We start from the raw sequence: 25,707 nt of genomic DNA, 5'->3' as shown, positions 1-25,707 counted from the left end.
GTCAGCTGAACGTAGTTAGGCAACTGGCACGACACAGACGTCCAACAAAAAGCATGCTTTCGTGTCTGCAGGCGCTCTCGCTCCTTTTGTGCGTGCGACAAAGCGCGCGTGCTTGGCTCGAATTTGTATAGAAGCTCCTCCACTTTCCTGCCATCCAAATCCGTCTCCTTAATTTCAGCGTCGAATAATTATGTAATTAGCGATAAGAGCCGTATTCAGAGACAGATAAAATTCATTACTGGCAAGCAATTAACGGAGCTGTGTTTGTTTTATTCCAAGACATCACCTTTTAATGAGTTGAAAGGGGAATTTTACGATGGGGAAGGGCGCCTTTCAGTGTATTTTTAGAGCAAGAAAGATAAATAGAACTGTCTTAACTAGCCTTTTAATTACTCATAAAATATTTAGTGCAAAAGATGTTGTGTGCATTGTCGAAAATAACATTAAAGAAATAAAAGAGGGCAACAAATAATATGATTACAGGAACATCACGGAAACAAAAGTGAAGATTATTTGAAAAAATTCTTGTTTTGCGTCATATGTCATATTCCAGCTGTGAACTTAATTTTAGCAAATCGGCCTCTATAGTATTTTAAAGTGATTAACCACTACAGTTCAAACGGCTGTAGTAGAGAGTATCAATCAAATTGCTTGATAATGAAATGAATATTGATGAGTGCAAGAAATTAAAGAGTTTAACTAGAGAACTCAAACATTAATGAAATGTCCTGAAAGATGCATCGATAATTTGCTTTGGAAATGTTTGCTTTGGGTCGAAGTTGATTTTACGAAATGCAAGGCAATTTGCGACTATGCTTGTTTGTTCAAGCAAACGGACGTGGCTCTGAGAATTGCAGGATAAATTAATAGCGAAGGCTCGGGAGCAAAATAGGCAAGAACCGCCCATGCAATTGACGCGGAGGCGGATCACGCTTGCGCTGAAATGGCCACTATACCGTTGGATAATATATATTATATTTAATTCCTCAAGCACTCTATGATTTTAAATGCATTTCATGCCACTGCGAAAAGCAGAAAGAGAGCCAATTAAAAGTAAAAAAAAACCTTCCGTCAACATCATAAGGCTGAAACATAAATTAGCTCTTGCCGACGTTATTAATATTTATATTTACATTTCTCCTGTTTCTTTCATGCCGTGTGGCGGATGCATGTGCAGTGACGTGCGAGTTGCATGCCAAAGCGTGTTTGTGTGCGCTGGTCGGAAAGTGCGGCTGCTGGTTATGCGCCTGAGCCACCGCCGCCGCCGCGAAAGAACGAGCAGAGGGTCGGCCGGAGACTAGGCGCTGCCAGTGTCGGCGGGGCGATGCGTTGAGCCGCATGGACACGCTCTACACTGCCAGGGTGCACGGCTTCGCGGCCCCGGGGCTCGTCAACCTGACAGGCCTCGAGGGCCACGAGGGCCTGCTGTCGCTCGTTGCCGTGCTCGGCAGCTCCATTTCTCTTGTCGCGCTTGTCTTTGCTTTCATTACTTACAGGTGAGATAAAAAAAACTCCTCTTTTCTTCTCTCTTGATTTTCATACGAATTTTTGTACAGAAACGTTAGTTTTGCTGTTGAATCTAATAATTGGATCTAATAGCCGCAGATGCTACGAAATAATAAGATATCTTAACAGGATGGGTCATTTTTATTCAGATAAAATATCTGACATTTAGTTTATATGAATCACAGCTACTAGTTAAATTTTCGATCAAACGTGCTCGATCACATATATTTAATTGAAATTGTGAGAGCGAAACCAAAAAAATAACTATTAAAGCCAAATCATATAAGAATTTATAAATATTGCAGATCTCTATTTGTGTACTAATTTATTTGTTATTGATTATTAATAGAAAAATGTAATCTGCCTGAGACTGGAGTGTTCAAGAAATTTAGTAAAGCGAAAATGCATAATGTTAATACCATTTGTAGATAATTCCATGAAATCGCTGTTGGCAACTGGCGCCAGGCTACTTTTACGGACAGACAAGTGTTTACTCATGCATGTCACTGTTATCATTATGTGTACTAACTGTTTGAATAACTCATTTCATTTTAAGCCAAAGTGATGAATGTATTTGTAAGCTTTGTGGAAAAAAATGTAATCGGCTAAGACTATGACTTTCTGGTCATTACAAAACAAAAAAAAAATCGATTAATTTGAATTAAAAACCAACTAATCGCCAAAATGAGGAGGAGATTCAAAGATATGCTTTGAAATCAGGATTTTCCTCTGTAGCTGTCGCTCTAGAATCACTTTTAAATACAAGTTTTCGTCACCTCATTACTTTTTTCCTCGGTAAGGTTTTAGAAATTCGATTAACTTATAATTTACGTGGAGCCTAGGTATGTTGCAAATATGAAAGAGTTGCCAAACTTTTGTACTAGAAAACATTTTAGTTCCCAAAATACCGTGAATTACGCCCTTTTCCCTTTTTTCTACAACAAAATGGTCGTTTTAGCACGGAAACGTGACTAAAGGTCTCAAGTCTAATAATGATAGAGCAACCTGCTTCTTACCCAACTCAGATCCCACTTTTTCCATTTCTATAATGTCCGCCTGTCCGCACCTTTTTGGTACCTAAAAGATACTTTTTGCCTTTTAATTCATTTTAGGAATCTAAAAACTAATAAGAAAGTTATCTATTGGCGCTTCATTGATTTTTTACAATCCAAAGCTTTTCTTCAACTATAATGAAAAATTTTCAGTGTTGCATAGAATGCCATCTTAACAAACTATAATTGTTACATACATGTTCTTATTTTTATTTTTGGTTTCATGTGAGAATGTTGCTAAAAAAATCATTTTAGTGAAATGAAATCTCTTTTGCTCCGCAAAAATGAAACGGAAAGTAAATACGAGTGTCACAAGTTTTTCCATTATTATAATCCAGTGCGGCTTTTATAAACTCAATTACAAACACCTAGAGTGCTTCTGCAGCAGCTCCGGTTTTCATATTTTAATACAGAATTTCCCACGCTTCCCGCGCAGAAAAAGCAATTTCCAAACTTTCCTCCTGCGTCACCAGACAAAAATGCAATCCATAATAAATCACACATAACAGGTTACCTTCAGTTTTGATAAATTCTCGAAATGTGAAGCAGAAAAACGCGTAAATCCGGTTCGGTGAGACTACTCATTAATCACACTCAAGAGTAACTTTTATGGATAAAAAAACTTCCAGGTTTGGATGAAAAAAACGGCATCAGGTTTTGATTAGGGATTAAGGCACCATGGAATTTTATTCAGGCGGAAAACATTCAAAAAAGGCAGATACGTGTACGTCAAACTTTTTTACATCCGTGTTCTGTGTTTCAAACACATGCCACACGAAAGCCGTTACAAAGTTATGCAATTTGCGGTGCAAAAAAGTTGGCGAGATGTGAAAGAAACGTGTGTGTGTGTGTGTGTGTGTGTGTGTGTGTGTGTGTGTGTGTGTGTGTGTGTGTGTGTGTGTGTGTGTGTGTGTGTGTGTGTGTGTGTGTGTGTGTGTGTGTGTGTGTGTGTGTGTGTGTGTGTGTGTGTGTGTGTGTGTGTGTGTGTGTGTGTGTGTGTGTGTGTGTGTGTGTGTGTGTGTGTGTGTGTGTGTGTGTGTGTGTGTGTGTGTGTGTGTGTGTGTGTGTGTGTGTGTGTGTGTGTGTGTGTGTGTGTGTGTGTGTGTGTGTGTGTGTGTGTGTGTGTGTGTGTGTGTGTGTGTGTGTGTGTGTGTGTGTGTGTGTGTGTGTGTGTGTGTGTGTGTGTGTGTGTGTGTGTGTGTGTGTGTGCGAGAGAGTTAGATAAAAAAACTTGCAGCCCTCAGTCAGCTGCCCGTCCGAAAAACACATAAAAAGTTGCGCCAGTAGAAAACGAAATTAGCTTTGAAAAGTTAATTTTTATCTGCGCACTCTAAGCGATTTACGTGTGCGACGTGATCGATGAGGGGTTGATACGCCAGGTTTGCATTCCAGCTGTGGGAATCGCGCGTGCGGAATAAAAATTTGGGCCCTCTGCTCTCGCCGAAAGTGCGTGTGCGCCAGAGGAAAAGACGAACCGTGTTTTCTCTTTCCGCTAAAAATGTAATTTATTCTCGCGTGTGCCGAGGCAAAATATTAATGTAGCTCTCGTCTCTGCGGTGCGCGCACACCTACTTAAGATAAAACTCGAGAGCTGCCACGGCGTGAGTGCTGCTGTGCAAAATGCAATTTGGCCGCCGCCTTTGAGCCCCCGGCCGGATTCTCAATTAACGTGCGGTCTCTCTGGCCCTTTGCATTCCGCGTGCATCGCATCCCTTTGATCTCCCCGCAGAATGACGGGCCGACCAAATGCAGCTCCGTTGGCCAGAGAGATCATTCGCCAAGCGCTGGATCGTTACTGTAATTAGGCCGTTCCATAATATACAGATCCCATCGCATTATTTCACCGTCGCGGTCAGATACGTGGCCGGCCAACTATTCAATCTGCACGCCGGATTCTGGCAATGACGTTTTGCGCAATTTCCTGCTCAACGTCGCCGCTTTAATATGGTACACTGCCGCAAATCACTGTGCCGAGTCAACTCAATGGCAATCATCGGAAGCTTTTTGTTCCGCGCGCGCCGCTTACATGCTCTTGACTTATTGAGTCAGCTATCAAACATTCTCGATTAATTAAATTCCTAGCAGTGCGTTTGAGTTGTCCAATCGTACATTTGAATCACAGAATACGGGTAAAATGAATAGTCAATCAACCACCGTGGCAGTAGTTACAATCTATTCAACCCGAAGTTGTTCGTTTAAACAAAAACTATGGTCCAGATTTTTTTGTTATTTTATTTCTTCATTAATATAATGGATGTACCAAAATGGAAAAGCTTCCTACGTCCAAATTAGCAATGAGCTGTTCTAAAACAGCGTGGCAATTGGAAATAATACAGGGCTTCCCAGTAGTGTCAACATTGAAATCTGAAACGCGATGCATGAAACGAAAATATAGATATTCAGTCATTGAAGTGTTTAGCATTTTTTGTGATAAATTTAGTTTAATAACACTCAGTACATCTTCCAAGTTGAATGAGGTTTTTTAAATGTCCTCAAAGCGAATAGATGTAGGAAGATGAAAGGGAGCAAAATTGGCTGCTTTGAGGGACGAGACGTTTAAAAAATAATCTCCCTCCTCGCATACTTTGCGACTGGAAAAAGAAGTCGGAAGTAATTCCACGCTGAGCGTTCTAAAGGCAATTATACGTACCAGAGAGGAACCTGAATTTCTTTTCGGAAATGATGTGATGTTAATTTGATTAAAGGGGCGAAGAAGAACTTTTCTGGTCGATATTACGAGGGCTGGGAATTTTAAATGACAATCGAGTTTGAAACAAAATGGCCCACTCGAAAGCAGACATAGAATCAGTTGTGTTGGCCTTTAAAGGAGTATGTAGGTAATCAATAATGGGCTTCATCCTCGAAAAGGGAAGAGGAAAGACAATGTTTGAAAAAATATATTGAAAGTTCTTTTAATATCTCTTTTGTTATTTTTCATCATTTTAGTCAACAACAGATATTGTTACAGGGTATTTTTGCAAACTTTATTTCGTGATCGGTGCGGCATCAAAGTTGTGCGTATTATTGCTTTTTTTTTAAACCTTCTTCAGCACGTTGCGAATGAGAAATATTTCAGTCTGTTAATTCCGAATCCGTCGAATGCGCTTAAAAAAGTTACAAAAATGAGCCTTTCATCAAAAAGCTAATTAAAAAGTGCTTTCGAAGACAATTTTTTCGGGGGAATTGTTCTTCTCGTTTTTATTTCCGGGAGAAGCTTTAAATTGTCTCTTTGTTACTTTCCTCGTAAGAATATAGCCAGTTTAGAGAAAAATTAAAAAGTTTGTTTTTCGCGAATGATCAGAAACAATTGTTTTGAATTTACTAATTTAGGCAAGGCATAGATTTAATCGTATAAAAATGAAATAATAAAATTTCATCAAAAGATGTGAATTGTGAACATAATATGTGTGCGTTTCAATTTCACCTTCCAAGGTAGCACACTTAACTCCATAAATCTTGGTAGTAAAGTTGCGCCGCTAAGTTATGTTTGTCCAGGATGACTCGTAAAGTTTGGCCCATTTATCGCACACTTGCGCTGCAGCCGAGGCGAGACCTGAGCCGACTGTTAACGAAATTCAGCGCGCACCAAGTTCCTGTAAGTCAATAGGGCGAAACGTTTGCTTCGGATTTGCGGCGGAAATTATGTTGATCGCACCAGCTCGCCGAACTCAATTACAAGTGACTGCACAAGTTTGTGTCTGAGTGAGCGCCAGTTTGCAATCAGTTTACTCACCGGGGTTGGCGTTTAAAGCTCATTGTAGACAAATCCCCTGTAGGCCGTAATTTGCAGACGCCGCCGCGCTGCCTTGTAATTAGATTCATTTTCGAGTTGAGCGCACTGATCCGCTCGCTGGAGCCGCGCGCGCGATCGCCCCGCATCATCCGCTAGCGCGACATTCACGTCCTCGCATCGCAAACAGACGGACGCACAGCCAGCCAGCCTTTAGTAGTGACGCGCTGCAGATGCGACCCGAAAAAGCAGCAGCTCGTTAAATATTCACCGCTCTCAGAGTAAATATTTAAGAGAAGAGAACAAGGTGGAGAATGACGCATGCAAAGTTGAGAGCGCGTGGGATGCCAAAACTTTATTTATATTATGTCGCGCGTGCTACTGCTTACTTGGAGTTCGCGACGCAAACATTAAGTTAATTAAGAAAAATGGCTTCGTAAGAGCAGTGGCTTTCGGGACAGGAATTATGGTTCTATAATGAGCGAAAAGGCACTTGTAAATTAATTACTAGCAGTTTGTGGTTTTTCTTTGTTCTTATTTTAAATTAATTTTTAAAACTAAACCAAAATTAAAGATAATTCCCTCGGAGAGCTGCTGAACTGCTCAAATTATTCAAAGGAAAATTATGAAAGGAGAAGGAAAAGGGAAGAAGTAATATAAAATTTATAAGGAGGACAAAATTGTGAAATAGTGGCGCGGAGCAGAAGCTATGCAAAAATATTTAGATTAATGCAAAACCGCAACAAACTCTGTTTTACTGAAAACGTGTGATTCATTTTCCATCGTTTCCAGATGTGGCTCGACTGCACCACTAAATAATAATTTTCCTCAGAACACTTCTGCGGAAAAGAAAAGTACATTAAATATATAATTTTCCTGATTAGGAGCACTATTATTACTACCGTCTTATTTCATGCAAAGATTTTTATGGTATTATTTTCTAGGCAATCATTCAATTTCTAGAATTTTATCCTGCACTCTTGGAAAAAATTTTGTTACAACTTAACCTTCCAATTATATATTTCAAATCTCGTCTCGAATTCGACAGTTTCTCTCTACTGAAAATATGCTGTTCAAAGAAAATATTCATAATATAAATTTAGAAAATCACTCGAGATCTGTCGCATTCTTCTTTTATTTTTATAAAAAAACTGCTTAAATCATTGAGAAAATTATCACTAGTTTTGCTAGAATTTCTAATTTATATTCCATAATATATATTTATATCTTTTGCTCCACAAAAAGATAATTAATGGAAGAAATCACAGGTACGGTTATTACCAATGGCAAAAAATACATACAAGCAGTAACTGCCCGAACGCGTGAAACCAGTTACCGAACTTCTTCCTAAATTGCTCTATATGTAACTTTTGTTTTAAATTTTAGCTATAAACAACGTTTTTCCCTCTAATTTTAACAATTTCTTCCACATTAAAAATACCGTGTCATTTTACAAAGGATAGGTGCGTGTTGGGAAATTGAATTCTCTAGGACTTAGCAGGAGCGCGTGTCCATGAATCTCATCTCTGCTGATGACGTCGGCTCGCATTACCAAAAGGGCTGCTGCCTTGTTTCGCGGCTCACGTGTCTGCAACAGTGAAGCAGACGAGACGAGCAAAACACGGCAGAGATCATCTTTCGACGGGCAGCTGCCTCAACAAATCACTGCCTGCCTGCTTCCCACGCCTCGATTTCACGTGTGATTTGCTTTTTTACAGCTTGTTCTCGGACCTCCGCACCATTTCCGGCACGGCACTCATCAACCTGCTGGCGGCGCTCTTCATGGTCCAGCTGCTCTTCGTCATTGGCGTGGGCGGAGTGCAGGTGAGAAACTTTTTCCTTCTCGTCGCACCCTTTAACGAGCCCTCTCAGCCGGTGAAAAGTGCTGACCAGACTTTCTTGGCCGCCCGCCAGCGCCTGCCTGCCTTGTGTCGGCCGGGCTGGGGCACGCGCGCGTCGTAATAACTTCGTAATTGCACCCGAGCTGTAATTCTGTTTTAATTTGACGCTTTCATCGCTCGCTACGTTCACCACATTTTTCCTGTCTAAATTAAAAAAAAAGAATGTTTAACGTCGAGAGCGTGGACAGCGCCAAGCCCTTACAAATTAATGGTGCGGGACTGTGAAAAATAGTCGGCCGTAGCGGCGGGAAATGACAGCTCTCGTGCACCAAGATAATGATCAATTTTTTCTCTCAAACCTCAATTTCTCTCTCTCCCTCTCTCTCTCTCTCATTGCTTTTCATTTTCATCATCTTATATTCATTAATTATGGCGAAGTTTGCTAAAAGAGTCGGTGACATATGTTCACTTTTGGTTTTTCAGCATTTATCTTAGATATTAATGTATGGGAGATGTAAAAAAACATGTTTTTTCAAATAATGTATTAACGGTCTATCCTATTACATAGCCTCATGGCATGGCCTGTTGTCATTTTTAAGTTCGAGTTTAATGACATATCTGACTTGACTGAAACTATTAATTCGTATTGTTAGATACACAAATTTTCAATTACGTTATCTTATATATGCTAACAATACTGTCCATACGCACAGTTTTAGATTTTTGCCCAGATTTTGGACCTTGCGCATCGTAAGTGGAATTTTGTGGTCGTGAAAAACTGAATAATTAAAAAATCAAACAAAACTGTTTCAGCCAGTCGCTGTAGACGCGACAATTAATACAAAATTTAATTAATTACACAACTGATCAATTCTCAAACAAGTCCTACAGTTTTATTTAATAACTCATTGAACTTAGTGTAGACTATTTGACACTGCCCTGAAGCGTGATCGCTAAATTAGCATTTAGAGCTACGAGCCTTTTTGCATGCTTTGTCTCTTGAGCAATATGACAAAATAAAAACGAGGGCAGAGCTTGGATATTCCTGCACAAAAATGTCATGCGTCATGTTTCCTACACGCAAATTTCCGGGGCATGTAATCCACTTCTATTTGCGCAAGCATTCGTTTGTGAATGTATATTTTCCAGTCATGCTGTCGAAAGTGGAAAAATCCACTCGTCGAAAATTAATTCTGGCAGCTGTAAACAAATTTCAAAGCGGTGGTTGCGGCGGAGGCGGCGGGGCACAATTCTAGCTCGTTAATGGCAGTAGGCACAATTTGCAACCGCAATTCCTTTGAGGCCCGCTCGGTGATAAAATTGCAGACGCAGAGGGACGTGAAATTTGCATACATCGTCGATTCAGATGAATTTGGTGAACCCAATGGGTCGATGCGCGCGGCGGCGGCGGCGGCGGCTCAATTCGCGATGTCGTAATTTTTAAAAGTAACGCGTTGACTAAAATCCAAGGAGCGAACGGAGCAGATATTGCGAGCTATTTGCATAAAACGGGACGCCACCCGCGCCGCCCAATGAAAATCGATTATTCAAATAGAGCACATGTCCGGAAATACGGCGCTCGTGTGTGTATTTATGCAGGCGCTCAGCATCCGAAACACATTTTTGCCTGCCTGCCCGCGCGTTGCCGAATTTGCCAGCCTCCGGCGCAATTTCGCTTCATGCAGAATTGCAGAGCGAAAACAAGGCCACATTATTATTTTCCCTCTCTCGACCGTCGACAGCGGTTTGCTCGCACGCGAAATTTACACTCTGTCCCGCGGACGGAGAGAAAAGAAACTGCAAACAAAAGCCGCCACATTTTTATATACATTTGCGGCGGAAAAAATGGGAATTTATGAAATACAAGCGCCGCTGGGGGGCAATAACGTTAAAGTTTGCTAGGGTTCAGCCCGAAAAACAAACCCAAGTGATTCATGGTTAGCATGCTGCTTGAAAAAATAAACAAGTGCAGACAACTGGGACTTGCCATTACTGGGCCGTGTTTGCCGAGCCAAAATTTTGCCTGCGCCGGGGCGTCGTTCTTCGCAGCGGACAGGATTAACGCTGCCGGCCTGATACAATATTTATAGGGGATTATAAGCGCGCCCGGCACAACGCGCCCGGCAAAAACTCCCTGCGGATCTTGCATTTTTGGAATTCGCCGCCCACACCAAACATAACACGATAATTGATTAACACTGCAAACAGCTCAGGAGTTAAAATTGGTTGTTTTGGCTCTTGGTATAGGCTTTGTGGTTCCAAGTCTAACAGAATTTCAAATTTCAGCGGAAACACAAACATTAAGCTGGCACATCCACAAATGGATAGGCTACAATTTGCGCGCATTTGAAACCCTTTTGGTACTCATGGTAATTTACAAATCGTAATTGGTTCATTAGCATGCGTAATTTATACAATTATTATTATTATAACAATCAAAATTGTTACCTCAGCCTAAAATAACAGATTTTCGGAAAGTTTTGTAAAAGAACTTGTCGACAATTCCTGATAACATTTGGAAGCTTTAATAAAAAAATCCATCGATCTAAATTGGATCAAAGCTAATGCCCTTGTTAATATCTGCTTGGGAAAACAGCTCGAAAGTTTGTATGTAAGCGTGTGTATTTTTCAGGAAAAGAGAGTACTCTCTAACTGTGATTTTGCATGTTGACTGCATGTCGGAAAACTGGCCTGAAAAACATGACATCGTTAAATTAATCACAATTTGGACAATTTAAATTTGACTAAAAAACCATACTCATGTCAGTTTTTGAGAAAACGGCAGGAGCAGGCTTAATCTGTATTTTAACTGTTGCCTGCTCGTATTATAATAAATTGGCATTGCAGTGATGAGCTGCTGTTGCAACAGATTACACTTAATTATGATTTAATCAACCACTTGAAAGCTCATCTCATTGAAGTTCATTGTTCTCTGTTCTGTTAGCTTTAAATTTAAAAAGTGTCTTCTTTTTGTCTTTTGATCTTATCAAACAGAATTCTACCTAATTTGTTTTCCTCCAAATTATTAATTACATTGCAATGAAGGGGGTAAGGAACAATGAGAATTAATTGAACAAACCAATTTCTCCTCATACCCTAACTTTCGGTTTGCACTTGTTCGTATTCCGTGTCATCCAACAATTTGATTGCCTATCCGGCCACGAATAAATTGTGTCAAAGTTCCAGTTTCCTAAATACTGTAAAATTTATAATCACTTAGTTAATTCCAAACACTGTTTTTATTACAGGCTGCAGTGAAACGCGTGGTTAGGATAGTGGCGAATGTAACTACTTTTTCATTTTCTTTTGTATAACAAACGCGTTGGCATGTTTTAGAGAGAGAAAAGATTAAGATTGATGGAAATCGGCACCAAACGCTCCACGATAACTTTCGTGACGCTAACTTGTCGATCCAACTATATAAAGACTCACACACTCAACAAAATATCGATCGTGAATCACGAGCTGCCACTCACATTTCGGTCACAGGCCCGAGAGCACGTTCGCCAGCTAGCTCTTGAAACTAATTTTCGCTGCTCATCAAACCAACAGCGGAACGATTTTATACCTACCGGCACACCTATATCAATTCATCTGTGCGAGCGTAGGCGATTTTATTTTGAAAGGACTGCTCGCTCTCATGTGAACCTTGCGCCGTGCGCGGCAATTCAAAGGGCAATACTCGCACACACTGCGTGCTCGAGTTGGCAAGTCAACTTTTGCATCAGTGGAGGCACAGCAGCAGAGATTGTATCTGGCAAAACGCAAACGGGAAAACGGACGAAGCTGCAATGCAGGAGCTCGTATACATTTTCGAATTCATCACGTACACCGAATCAAATCATTTAATATATAGGAATCTATAACGGGCATGGACGTTTTTGCCATTCATGTGGACTCGGCGCGCGTAATTGAAGCGCGCTGCTCAAATAGCTGTAAATATTCATCACTGGCAAAGTGATATACGTGTACATTGTTGTTTCGAAACGCGTCATTTGCATAATGCTTCCGCACTCTCTTTGTTACCATTGCGCTGATTCACGGTCTACCTGCTAGAGAACAAAACTTCGCGCTCACATTTGATGTTTTCTTTCCATACTAAAGGGGAAATTGGATTTTCATGGAACTTGTGCATCGATTCTGTGAAAACATTGTCCTAAAATATTTATAACGTGTCTGGGACAACTATTTTTAGACTTAATTGGAATTTCCAGTTGATCAATGTGGTCAATGCCGCGCTAATTCGTTAAAATGAAAGCAGCTTTTAGAGCGAAAAATGTGTGGCCTGTAAAAGCTTTCGGCCAAAGGCCTTTTTTAATAGAAAGTTCTTAAACCGAAACTCTCTACATAATTTGTTTTCAATTGAGTTCTTTGATACAGGAACAAAACTTCTATTTTGGGGAAAACAAAATCCAAAAGCAAGTTGATTCTACGAAATTAGTTATTTAATAATTGCCGCATATTTAAACAAATTTTACATCAAAATTCATCCAGGACTGGAGACAAATTTCATTTTGGAAAGATTGAAACGTGCAGAATTTTTCTCTCCCATCGGCCGGGCATTTTTCCGGTGGGTGACAAATTTATTTAGTGAGGTTTGATAGTGAGTTACGGCCAAAAAAGTTGCACGAAGGCTCATTTTATTGGTATTCGTCCAACTGTTCCGCCAGTTTGACCAGCGGCTGACCACGAGACGACAAAGACCCCAAATTGTTCTGCTGAGAACCTCTAAAAAAGCTTGGTGAAAACTTAATGTGCTGACATATAATTTTTGGCGATCAGCGTTTTACGTGAAAAGTCATTTTGTAACTTGTAGGCGATAAGTCAGCTGAATTCGAAACTTTCCCGTTGATATTCATGCCTTTTAGCCACGATTGTATTTCCTCTCTTCTACTGGTCTGCAGAATATTCCTTTTACATAACCGAGTCGCGCCTTGGAATCCACAATGGGGCAGCGAGAAAAGTGGAGCGCAAACGCATTAGCTGAATGTAATTGACACAGAGCGCGCAGAGAGCAAAACAAAGGCAAACAAAAACGCGATCTTGGCTAGATGGAATCGACTGCTTCATGTGCAAAAGCACATATAATCCCTTGTGCAGCTCTTGTCAGAACAAATCGCGGGACGGAAAACGCAGCCTTGGAGAACAATAGACTCCCCATCCATTATGAAGCCCGACGAGAAAATACAAGAAAATCGACGGCGGCAGCGGCAGGGAATATGAGGCAGATTAGCGGAATCTTAAGTCCTTCTCTATTTATTGTGAGTGCTCAAATGTGCGTGAAAAGCAATTTCGAGGCCAGCCCTTGAAGGGTAGAATTATAAGTAGCTGCGAAGCCGTTTCCGAGTGACTGCTTTCGAAACAGAGCCGAGAGAAGCAGTGGCACGCCCCAGGCCATTCACCCTGGCATTTAATTACCGAAATAGTATTAATTGCAATCAGCATCAAGTCCTTTATTTATTTCTGAACTTGAGATAAAGCAAATTTTGGTGTGTTGAATAAAATAGGCAAGTCTTACAGATCTATATTTTACTTCCAACGAATAAAATTTCAAATTAAGTAGGTGTTTTTTTGTACCGCAGTCTATTTTTTTAATACAGGCTCGGGCTAGTTTTCAATTTATTCTAAAATGACAAGGAAAGCAGCAGCAAAGCTTATTTAAATTAAGTCGGCAGGAAGATTGAGCCAGCGAGCATATTTAAGATGCGGTCCGCCACTGCCGAGGGAGAAGAATAAATTTGGACAAAGCCGCTTTTCAAATCCTTTTGCCGGTGCGCTGGAAATAAATTTATGACGAGTCCCCGGCTCCCAGAATAAATTACGCTGCTTCTCGCCGTCAGCTCCAGGGAAATGCTACGGGAGCAGCGAGTGATTAAGCTGTTTTGCGGCGGCACGTTGATGATGATCGTTCCCGCACTGAATGGGAAAAAACACTCCCGCACCGCGCGCTCTCTCTCGACTTTGATCGCTTATCTGCGGCAAATCTGCGAGTGAGTGAGAGAAAGAACCGACCATTTATTCTAAAGCCGGCTCTCTCTGTCTAGGTGACACGCGAATCGATGAACACACACACACATACCTCACTCCCTCGCGACGTATACACACTAGTCTTGTGTGTGAATTTGCCATTATACATATGTACATGCAGGAGCACTTTTCAATTATCGCCCGGCACTCAATGGCCTTTCATCCGCACCCGCCGTGTCAGTGCCAATTTCCAGCGCCGTCGATGAATACATTTGCCCCGGCAGCTCTCGCACGCACAGCAAATTGGGGCTTCCTTGCGGGGGCTTTCACGTCTCTCTGAATACGTGATGGCTCTGATTAAATGAATCACAAAGCCGGCTGCGCTGCAAACTCGATTCCGAGAAACACGCTCTGGAACAATCTGGCATGCCATTTATTTTCATTCTACATTAAAGTGATTTGCGTTAGCCAATTTTTTATCATTGCAGAACTTATTCAATCAAATGAAAAGTCAAGGATTAGAATTAATGAAATGCATTTTTTCTCACACAGTATGGAGATGTTGCTTGTTATGTCCGCAGTGCAATTTCCTGCTATGCAACTAGCTGTTAATGAACTCGTGTATCTTTTCACTTCGGTAATTACGCGAGCGAGTGTGCATGGAAAACAGAGAAGGATGGAGGCAAAAACTTATTTCGCAACCAAGTACGCTAATGAACTTCACTGTGTACCGTGTCGTGTGTGCCACTGTTCCATTTGGATGCTTCATTTCAAAGTTGGGAGGGAATGTTACAATAGAAATTTTACGCTGTTTTCGCTGTTTTCCTTTCTGACGGTGTGAGGAGCATATTTTTCCGTCTAAAAAGTCGAATGAATACAATTCCAACAGAAAATTCAGAGCTATGCGTTCTAAACGAATACAAAAAAGGTTTTTTTCTCTTGGTTGGAACATCATTCATTTAACTTGAGATAAAACTAATAAATAAAATGGCTCCTCCGTGGGTAACGCCAGCAAACAGGAAAATGTAAGGGAAAAGAAAATAATCGTCTCGCATTTCCTGTGGAAGAAGAAGAAGATGAATTTTTTCCTTAAATTCCACGTTTGCACTAATCTAAATTATATTTTTAATTTGAAGCTCTTTTTTGGAAAATGAGGAAAATATTAATGTTTAAAAAAACCAACGGGTCTGTTTCCTTGGAGACTTTGAAAATCCGGAACTTGAAACGAAAAATGTCCGTGTTTTTTCCTGGAAATTCATAGATTTCATTTTTAGCTTTTAGAAGAAGTCCTGGAACTCAGTGTCTCCACTGAATTCAATATCTAATAACTCAAGTTAAAATCAGAAAGTATATTTTCTCATAATGTATGTACATTTTAATAATATTCGTGGTAAATTTCGTAATATCTGGGAAAATTAGTTAAGCCTGGATTCTAATGAAACCAATTTTTTATTTGAGAACATTTCCCACTTTTGTTGCGAAACAAAATGCCCGTACATCAAGCTAAAAATGTAGATGTGACGGGCAACAGGCAGGCTTTAAAGCTTAACAATTCGGCCAACAGCTGCTCCATAGCTTTTACTTGCAAACGCGAACAGAGACAGGATTTAATTCGTGACGTACGCCTCGCTGTCTGCATTTCATTTGAAGTCGGCGGACAATGAAAGATTTATTTTCGCCATCAAAGGAGATTTCCCAAAACGATCGGCAATAGCTGTAAAAACCTTTTACGACGCAGAAGAGGCAGATGTAAAAGCAAGAAAGAATCCAATTGATCAGAGCAAGAAGCTGCCGTGTATAATTTAACGGGCGGCTTTCCTCTTTCGTGTTGCGAAGAGCAAATCCACGCGTGGGAGATTTATCACTTGCAATTACAGCGTAGGAGCCATTCATTCTGGCCGCAAATTCAATCAGATTTACATGATTTATGCAGCTCGCTCAGCCTGGTCGAGCCTGCTTTTACGACGTGCGAATAATGGCGTGCGAAAACAGTAGTGTAGCTCGCGGGTGACACCTTTTTTATTTATCGCACCCCGGGAAAATGGCTTTTAGCGTCAGCTCTTTAACTCCCGACTGCATTGCGAACGATACACAAACACACACGCACACAACGCCGTGATATAATTCACAGCTGGCTGCCTATGTTTATGGCCGAAAAGGCGGACTAAGGCGTTTGCTCGAGAAGAAAAATCCTGTTCAATCTCCTTGCAGCTTTTCTTCGCATTATACCAATGCGGCTCGGTGGGTGCTAAAACGCGCAGCTTTTCTCTCTCTCGCACGCGACAGCTCTGGAGACACACGAAAAAGGCTGGATGCTCGGCTCAGGTGAGAGAAAAACACGAGAGGAAAAACACACACCTTGCTTTTTACCGGCTCCCGCAGCCGAGGGCAATCGTAAAGAGAGATCCCGATTAAAACACCTACCCGTCTCGCTGCCGTCGAATTTACGAGGGATGATAAAAAAGAGCAGGCGCGCGCGATTACACATGATGCACGTATTTGTGTTGCGGACTCTGCGAAATGTACGATGTGTTTTAGGGTTACCAAGGCCACAAATCAGGAGCATAAAGCTAACGAAATGGCTATAAAATCTTGGCAGGGGATTTTCGGCAAAATTATATCAGAGTTAATTTTTTATTTCTTCTATTTTTTAATGCGTCGTATGTTTTTCAAAGCAAGAAACATTCTTGTCAATATTTTAAGTTAACATTACAGATATTTGCAACATAAATTAAAATTGAGCTTTTTCAGTAACTGTAATTTTTATATATTATATAGCAATTTTGAAATTTTTGAAAACAAATAGGCTTGTCTCCTCAACCCCATCATCTTTTTTCGCCCAACGGAGTGGAAATCAAGTTTTTCTTACCCACACCCAGTCAATCATACGTTGCGAACGGCAGGGTGTGAATAATAATGTTATGGAAAACGGGAATAATAAATAATAAAATGGACTGATTTGAGAAAGCATAATACGAGAGGGCAAAAATAAATGGATAAAGCAAGGTTGGTAGGAAATTACACAGAATTTCGTACAAATAGGAAATTTAGTGGCCATTTACCCCCGGGTTTGGTCGACTGGCAACACTACAGAAGAGAGTGCGCGCCGCCGACGCGATTGAAGTGCTTTTACGCGCGCACTTTAATCATGGAAATCATTAAAACGGAGCCTGGCCGTGCAGAATTTATGGCACGCGGGCTGGGATTAAATTTGTTTTAAGTGGGTAATTAAATCCCCTGCGGCGCGAGATGAAATTTTAAGCAGGTGTGCACGAGGCAGAGCTGGGCCGCGCAGTCTTGCTGCGGACGGCCTAATTGATCACTCCAAAAGTGCCTTATTTCCCGGCAACGAAAAGCGAATGGCTGCAATAAACACCGCCATTATCACCGAATTAGCCGCGAAGTGAGAGACACATCCCATTGCGGTGCGGCAATAATTATTGTTCTTTTTTTCCTGCCGCACCAAGTTAATGTGATGACGTATATAAATAGAAAGCCCGAATCGATTTCAGCCAAGGCCGCACACGAAGTCGGTTATTCAGCGGAAGGAAACACGACGCACCAAACGTGTAATTAGCCATTGTTTTGAGAGGGTTTGAACCAACAGAGACCGACCTAATGTGCTATACTATTCGTATGGCTCCGCCGCACTGCACAACAACATCTTTGTTGTTTGCTGTGTAAGCATATACACTAAAGTGGCACAATAACAGACGATTTGCATGGCAAAAAAGACTTACATTTTTTAGAAGTTTTCATTCTTGTTTTAAGCAGCTCTCGGGATAATCTAATAGCACAATGCAACTCAAAAGCTTCAACCCCTCTCATTTTTTCACTCCAAAACAAACTAATTTATTTCCTGTCCAAGTTTACAAACAAGGCCTGGAATTTCTAAACAAAATTTTGTGTCTGTTACATGTTTCATTTTAAAATTTTCAAAACTAATGCCAAACAATTTGATCGAAATAAATCCAATCTCATTTGAAATTCCCTTTGGTTCGTCATTAAAATATTCATTTCAAATTACCCTGTTTTGAACCCCTGCTCAGCACATCTCGTGGGCTCAGTGGATAACATGGGTCCCGAGTAGCCGCAGAGGAGATTGGGCCCAATGTGGCCATATTTTCGCCTCCCCGCACCGAGGTCTGCTTTTATTGAAACGTCAGACATTTGTCCATAAAGCCGCTGCACGGAAAGGTGCGAAAACCAGCAAGTGGCGAGTCGGCGCCGGTGCAACTACCAGTCCGTTGAGCTGGAACGAAATACTGAAATCACATAGATTCAATGTTAAAATGTTCAGGGTTCACCTAATCGAATGAATCCTCCGCTGAGCTCTTAAGTGAAAGTGAATTTCCGGAGGTCTGAAATGTTTGAAAAAGGAACGAATCAAAAAGGGATGACCCCTGATTTTCCCACTTCTCAATCCTCCTCTTCAATCTGCTATTCTGCCGAGAGAATTCCGTTCGCTCATCGGAAAATTCCTGGGTGGCACAGAAACGAAAACTACTCTCATATCGTGTTCGCCGCCTGCGTTGGCAGCTCCGCAAAAATTCCGGCAATGCAATATTTTGCCGCTGAGCGGGTAGCTGGATGGAGCCGAACGGAGAGCTGCAGCTCCCGCCCTTATTGCGATTCCAGTCGCGTGTCAGATTGACGTGAGAGGTCTGGCTGGAGCTTTACTTAAGTGTTAATACACCGGGCCCATTTCCTTTAGCTCTCCCTCTGAAAGTGGAGGAGCAGCTAGGGGACGAAATCCCTTTGGGAAATGAAATCAGAGCAAAATGGAGCGCGAGGAAAACAAACAAGAGCGCGGGCAAAGTCATTATGCCTCGTCGGTCTCTCGTTTTATTTGTTCTTCGTCAAAGGGAACCTAATTACGAGTGTGAATTAAAAATCATTACGGGGGATAATTGAGGGGGGTGTTTATCCAGCTCGTTTGCAAACATTTGCGTTGCCTCCTCTTTTTTATCTCTTCCGCAAGAAAACAAAAAACTCGCCTGCCGCCCGGCAGAAGCCGAGAAAATTATATTCAGCGCTGCAAAACTCGTTTTAAAACGTTTTAGCTGCAAGCTGGGGGGTAAAAACGGGCCTCCTCGGCGCGCAGGAAAGTTGGAAAAGACGCCCATGAGAATCGCCGAGCGCGTTTTATTGAAATGTTAATTCCACTGCGCGCGCCTCGCAAGTGCCGCAAAAGGGTGAGATGGAAGGCGAGGTCATGATTGAACAACAGAGCAGAAAGCGAAAGTTCGAACGCGAGTGATTGCCGAGCTTTTGTTTGCGGTTGCTCCCGGGTGGCGGCTGTGCTGTGAGACGGCTTTTTAAGAATAAAATTTCACCCTGCATACGTTTGCCTCCCTTGAGAATATTAGGAATAAAGTTTTGTTGCCTTCCCCTCGACCCAATACTCAACTGTTCTCAACATTTGGCTTGTGTTTGTGTGCCGATGCTCAAATACAAACACACCGTTTTATTGAAATAAACATTGCATTTTTTATCAAAAAAGGGAAAGGGTGAACTAATACGAAAGAGAGCCTTTTCGCAAATAGTGTATGTATCTGCTGCTGTAAAAGCCAAATGTTTGCTAAGAAATTGAACTTCCTTGTGAATATTGCACATCTTTTCAATAAAAAGCAGCAGCAGAACACGTACTTTGGGCGATTTCGCAACGCTGGAGAGCAAACATATTTCTGCTCCTTCTTTCCGTCTCTTATTACTTTTCCTATAATATATTTATTTATTTACGAATAAAGAGATTGGACTTGTGAAGAAGCATTTGCTCAGTCCAAAACTATAAGAGTTTTAGGTGCTTCACAGAGGCCCGAATCCTAAAGAAGAAATAGTTTGACAAAATTGAATTAACTTTTGGAAAATGAGGCCTAAATTTTTACTTTGGTCTAATTTTAATTAAAAAGTATTGAAATTTCCTTGGGTATAGCAAATTTCAGAAATCAAATAAATTGACAGTCTGGATGTCGCAACTGATACTGATGTTCGCAGCGTGAAAGCTATTTTTGAGTTTCCCAGAATTGAAACTGGATAATGGTCTGAAATCGAGCACATTTTGCTCGTGTTTTGCCACTCTGCCTGCAATTGTGGTTCTAGCAACTCCGGTTTCACCGCTCGTTAAAGCGGCGTAAAAGGCAAATCTATTTTGGCCGGCGCAACGCTAATGGAAATTCGCCGCCTTTTGGTAAAATGTATTAGTCGCGCGGCCCAACAATGCGTTAATAGGCGCACAAAAGCATCCAGTAGGAGAGGATGAAGCAGTAATGCCTTTTCAAAACTTTCTCATAGTGGGTGGAAGGGCGCATTTGTTTGAGTAGACAATCGCTCATGCTTCCTGTGCTATAATCCGCCGGCAAAGAAAGCTCATTTCGCATCTGCTGTGCGATCGACGGCAGAGCTGAAAAGTTTCCTGATCGGCAGACGCGAAATTTTGCACTGATGCCTCATCAACTCCCTGGAGGGAGGCGCGCGTTACGTGCGATCTATTGTATGCAGCAGCAACCACGGCGCACACGGTGATGTGATGAGAGAACGAAGAAGACGATCTTTCCAGATCGAGCAGTCCCCAGGGAAAATGCCACGCGGGCTTTGATTACCGCACTAGCCGCTGATTTCGCAGAGAAGCCGTGAGATCGATCGCGTGGCGTGACAAACGAGTGGCAATCGCCACCCCAATTACACCCCCTTGCGCCCCGGCCGACGTGAACGCTCGGCTAGTTCATTAAGTCGTGACGCGGCCCAAATTTAATCATGGCGGGCCGACTTCTTACCTTCATTCTCCGACCTTGACGCACGCGAGCAACCACTATGCAGCAACTCTCGATTCACCCTCTTGCCTTCTTGGGGCGAGCAACTTTGGAAATTCTACAGATTTGATCTTGAATCCGCTTCAAAAGTTTCACCTTGCTCTCTGTTGCTAGTGAATATTTTAGCAACGTCTCTTAAACATACATATGTAGTTTTCTCAGCAGACCCGAGCAAGTGGGAGCAGCAACGAAATAATAATACACGAGGAAATCTCGTAGGTAATTGCCAGCAGCCAGGCCGGTGCTTTCAAAAGTATTGGCCATGCAGAAGCAGCCGCAAAACGCTGTTTCGTCGAATATCATTCGTCGACATGCAAAGTTTGAGGGTACTTGTTTATTTTAGTGCTAAACTTTCCATAAACAGCACCAGCAAATTAGAAATTATTACAAAAGTTGCAAAATGAAGCAGGTTTATAAATGTATAAATATATGTACCATAATTTGCTTTTAAAAACATTTTCTGCAGTAAAAAGGCGACGTTAAAAAACTTTTCAAGCCTTTGCAAATATCCTTTGGCAAAACTTTTGGTTTTTTGGAGAAAAACGTTACAGACCGCCACCTATTTTCCCCGTATTTACAATTTTAATTATTGTCCATTCCAAACAAACTAATTTGTCCATTACATTTACAAATTCATTAAATATTTCATAGCATTTAAAGAGAAACGAAATAGAAAACCATGGTAGGAACGCAGCTCTAAATAATTTCCCTACAGAAGCGCAGTGTGTACAAGATACGGTAGTTTTGTCCGTGTGTGACCCTCTTTAATGTACAGAGGAGGCGGCTCTTACATGGAGGAATGGCGCGGTCTCAAACAAACGCCGTTCATATTCAGTTGGATAATTTGGTTAAGAGGTGCAACAGAGGGGCACAGGCGGAGGACTAACTAAAGTCAATAGACAGCCGTTAGTTTACTTTTGAACTGGCTCGTCCAGGCATGGACCGACGACAGCAGCAGTCACGGCAAGATTTAAACATGAAAGCTGGCCCGTCACTGGCAGAGGCAAAAATTTCTCTGCCTTTTGCAGGGTTTCGTTCGCGCCGAGAGCTGAGCCGGGAGAGAAAGAGAGAAATGTACGAACCCACACACACACACATGCTGAAATTTCCGGTTGGCAAAAAACCGAGCCTTCTTCGTAATTAATATTTACCTGCGTATTCGGCCGTGTTGGCTGGCCTATGGTATTAATAAAGTTTGCGACGGTGAAAGAGCGAAATTTAATTAAAAGCGGGTCCGCCAACAAAAAGGAACGACGCAGGGAACCCAAAACTGCTAAAATGGACCCACCACTTTTATTCAGAAAAAATCAGGATTTCTACGTCAGATGTTAAAAATTAGCTCTCGTCGTTCACTGTAGTTGATTTGTTATTCTCATTATATATCAGTTTCAATGTCGGTAGAAGAAAACAGATCAATCAATATCATAGCTGGCAATAAACTGTGGAATCGAAACACTTTTAGGTTTCATCAGATTTTTATAAAAAAAAGGAAAATAAATGGTGCTGCTCTTGAAAGCTTAATCGTTGTAATCATCTCGATATTTTTTTCTCATCTCTTTTGGACGTATTTGTGGTGCCCTCGAGCCAACATGCTACGTCATTAGCTGCTTTTGTGCCAACTCACAAAATAATTTAGTTTCGACGAGAAATTTTTTTGCACTTTATTTTTCCGTACAGCCTTATTGGAGCAGGCCAAGTGCACAATGTGTCGACGCGATTCAGAGATTTTTTGGTCGGCGCCTAGAAAGAAAGGGAGTGTTGGAAAGAGAGGATTTCCTTTCAAGAGGAACGAAAAAGGGAGGAGAGAGAGAGCCCTTTGTGCAATCAATTTGGAGGCGGCTCTCTATTCGCAAAACAGCACAATAAAGTGTTGTTCAACTCTCCCTCGGGGCGACAGCAAGAAATAGAAGGCTGATGTGAGGCTTAATTTGATCGAGTTTTTTCTCTCTCTCTCTTGACAATCAAAGGGCCTGGCTGAGATACAATTCAGCCCTGCGCGCCTCCTCTTTGCTTGATGCAAAGTGGAAGAGAAACGGAGCGCTCCGCCGACCGGGGCCACTTTTGCCACTCTGATTGGGAAAACGTCGATCGAGTTGACCTAACCTCAGTCACAGCTGAACCTTTAATTTAATAAAAGGGCAACAAGGTTAACCTCCTTCTTTGCCACCGATCAATCGATAGACCGCGAGAACTATAGCTGTTCAAGATTCAAGCTGCGCGGATGTAAATTACATTGGCAGGCGAGAAAGCCTTACATAACCGTATAAAAAGGCATTGTTATCTCGATAAATTTGAAGCAATCGCAGAGTCAAAAACATCATACATAAATTTTTTGTAATCGCACTGTCAAATAGTTGTGATCGCACGCAAGTAAACAACAGTACAAGAAAAACAAACATGCAATGGGTAATAAAACGCAAAAAGCAAATATTTAAATAAAGGATAAAAGCAGTAGTTTCCTCTGGCAAAGTGAAGCATTCGCTGCAAATAAATCCAAATGACGTTTTCCGTTAACCACGCCACGCTCTCTCTACATAAAAGCAGGTTCATTAAAGTAATAAATTTAGAAAATTGTCGCGGCGTAACCAACCACACAATGCCTTTCCGGCGCCATTTAATAAACTCAGGTGTGTGCAGGCGAAACTTTTAATTCATGCAAATTTTAATCAATATTTGTGGCTTTGAAGTGCCAGACCAGAAGCAAACTTCGATAAGCACCTGCATATTTTGCAAACTTGCTTGCGCCCCCTTGAGGCACCTCTCGACTGGAAACCTCCACATTAATAAATCAGTTCACAAGCACAGCCAACCGAAATTGGGGACTGAGGAAGGTTCCGCCCGCATGACAAATTAATGGAAATCTCCCCAGACTTCACTGAGGGAATTAAGTGAGAAGAGTTTTGGAATTGCATTGCTTTCTGGAGGCCTACACTAATTTAGCGGGAAAGATAACTGTTTTATACCAAGTTAAAAGTGATATTAAAATATGAAAGATTGAAAATGCGATTTGACTAAAATTAAAATGGTTTAAAATGCATGCTTTTTATTATTTTTTTCACTAATGAATGATACTTCAAATGGTTCGCAACTAAAGCAAAATTTAAAATTGATATTTTGGTCAGTTGGGATTTTTTTTATCACCACGCGATCTCGACTAAAAATATCCAGAGAGTTTCAAAATGTCCTAAACAATTAAATGCTTTTTAAATATATAAATGCACAAATTAAAAGCTGTTTCTTTTTAATCGATTTTATTAATTTTTGTAAATGAATGTTGCAGGACCGTGAGCTGTGCTGGTCGTTGGCTTTGGCGCTGCACTACATGCGACTGACAGTTTTCTGCTGGTTAGCCGCGATGACTTTCGACCTGTACTGCTGCTTCAGGGAGAACGTGTCGCTGGTGGCCGCGCTGCCGTCGCCACCGGCGCTGCGCCAGTCGTTCGCCAGGCTGTCCCTATTTGCGTGGGGCGCGCCGCTGCTGCCAACGCTGGCCGCTGGCCTGCTGCAGCTGCGGCCGGACGCCGCCGACCTCTCTGACCCCAACTGCTGGTTCTTTGACGACGTGCCCGCCGCCGCCACCTTCTCCATCCCCGCCGCCATCCTGCTCATCGTCGACCTGGCTTTCCTCGTGCGTGCCGCCGCCGTCGCCCGTGCGGCCGTCGCTCTCCAACTTGAACAACGCGTCAAGGTGATCAAATTACTTCAAGATTCCGTTTGCAGCAATTCTTTATTTGATTTTGATTTTATGTGTATTTTTCTTGAATTTATAAATAGGAAAGAGCAGGCTTTTTATTTATTGACATTTTTTGCTCGAAAATTTAAGACTTTTTGTCTTTTTGTTTAAATATGATAGCTTTTGGTTAAAAGTCAGTCACCATTTTTTAAATTGTGGATTTCAAAATAATAAAAAACAAGCACAACCACTGCTTGAAACACTCTCTTGCTCGGAACCAAGCAATAATTAGTTCAGTTTGAAGACAAAAACTGTCCCTGGTCAATATTTTTGCTTAAAATAAAATTCAATTAAAATGACTGATATTCCCTAGTTCCAATTTTATTGACTTCCTTTTGTAATTACCGCAGGACATATTATTTATGGTTGGAAGTTTTCCGGTCTTGGAGAACTTGATACAGGGTGATTTATTTCGTTTTTGCACCTCACAATCAATCAAGTGTAAATTTCTCTTCTTTTGTTATGCTAAAATCTAAGATGGTTGATGGAATTTTAATGGGAGACGAAAAACCACCGAGACTTACATTTTTACTATAAATTTCGCAGGCGAAGATGGTGCGACGAAGGCGGCTGCAGCTGTGGCTGTTCTTCCGGCTGGCCGCTTTCCTGGCCGTGGTGAGCGCGACAGGCGTGGCCGGCCGCCTCATGCACAGCCACATCTTGCTGGCCGCTTTCTGCGTGGCCGCCGGGCTGCAGGGCCTCGTGGTGGCGCTGAGCGTGGCCTGCAGCTGCCGCGTCCTCAAGCTGTACACGCGGCCTCGTCGCCCGCCGCCGGCCGCCAGGCCCGGCGCCCTGCACAAGGCACCTAGCGCCATGCACCTCATGCAGTCGTGCGACGCCTCGCCTGTTTGATCTCTCTCAGTGTCTGCGTTTATCACCTCTCTCCTTCGAAAGCATATCCCAATGTCTAAATATTGTAAAGCGCTATACAGAAATAAATGTATTTTGGTGTGAAAGAGTCTGATTTTATTTTCTTTTAATCATTCATGCTCATTTACAAAGAACAGCATTCAAAAATTACCGTTAGCTTTCTGATAGGAAATATTGAGGCTGGGCTATCTGGAAT

At 41.8% G+C, this 25,707-nt stretch overlaps 2 protein-coding genes across 2 annotated transcripts in view; one reads left to right on the top strand and one right to left on the bottom strand.

Annotated features, from left to right (window-relative positions):
- LOC135941793 (leucine-rich repeat-containing protein 57-like) overlaps positions 1–23,723 on the bottom strand; it is a 74,265-nt gene extending 50,542 nt beyond the window's left edge. Inside the window, exon 1 of the mRNA XM_065487522.1 lies at positions 23,720–23,723. The gene's annotated coding sequence lies outside the window, so the exon portion shown is untranslated. The remainder of the gene's footprint in view (positions 1–23,719) is intronic.
- Positions 1,281–25,597, top strand: LOC135941795 (latrophilin-like protein LAT-2). The gene is made up of 4 exons (XM_065487525.1): positions 1,281–1,496; positions 8,007–8,112; positions 24,189–24,596; positions 25,188–25,597. Exons 1-4 carry the CDS (start codon positions 1,339–1,341, stop codon positions 25,491–25,493), a joined length of 978 nt encoding a protein of 325 aa, XP_065343597.1. The 5' UTR covers positions 1,281–1,338; the 3' UTR covers positions 25,494–25,597.
- The last annotated feature ends 110 nt before the right edge of the window (positions 25,598–25,707 follow it).

The sequence above is a fragment of the Cloeon dipterum genome, chromosome 4 (genome assembly GCF_949628265.1).
Source record: "Cloeon dipterum chromosome 4, ieCloDipt1.1, whole genome shotgun sequence".
Taxonomy (NCBI): domain Eukaryota; kingdom Metazoa; phylum Arthropoda; class Insecta; order Ephemeroptera; family Baetidae; genus Cloeon; species Cloeon dipterum.
Note: the sequence above shows the minus strand (reverse complement) of the source record. Positions and strands in the feature narration are given on the sequence as shown.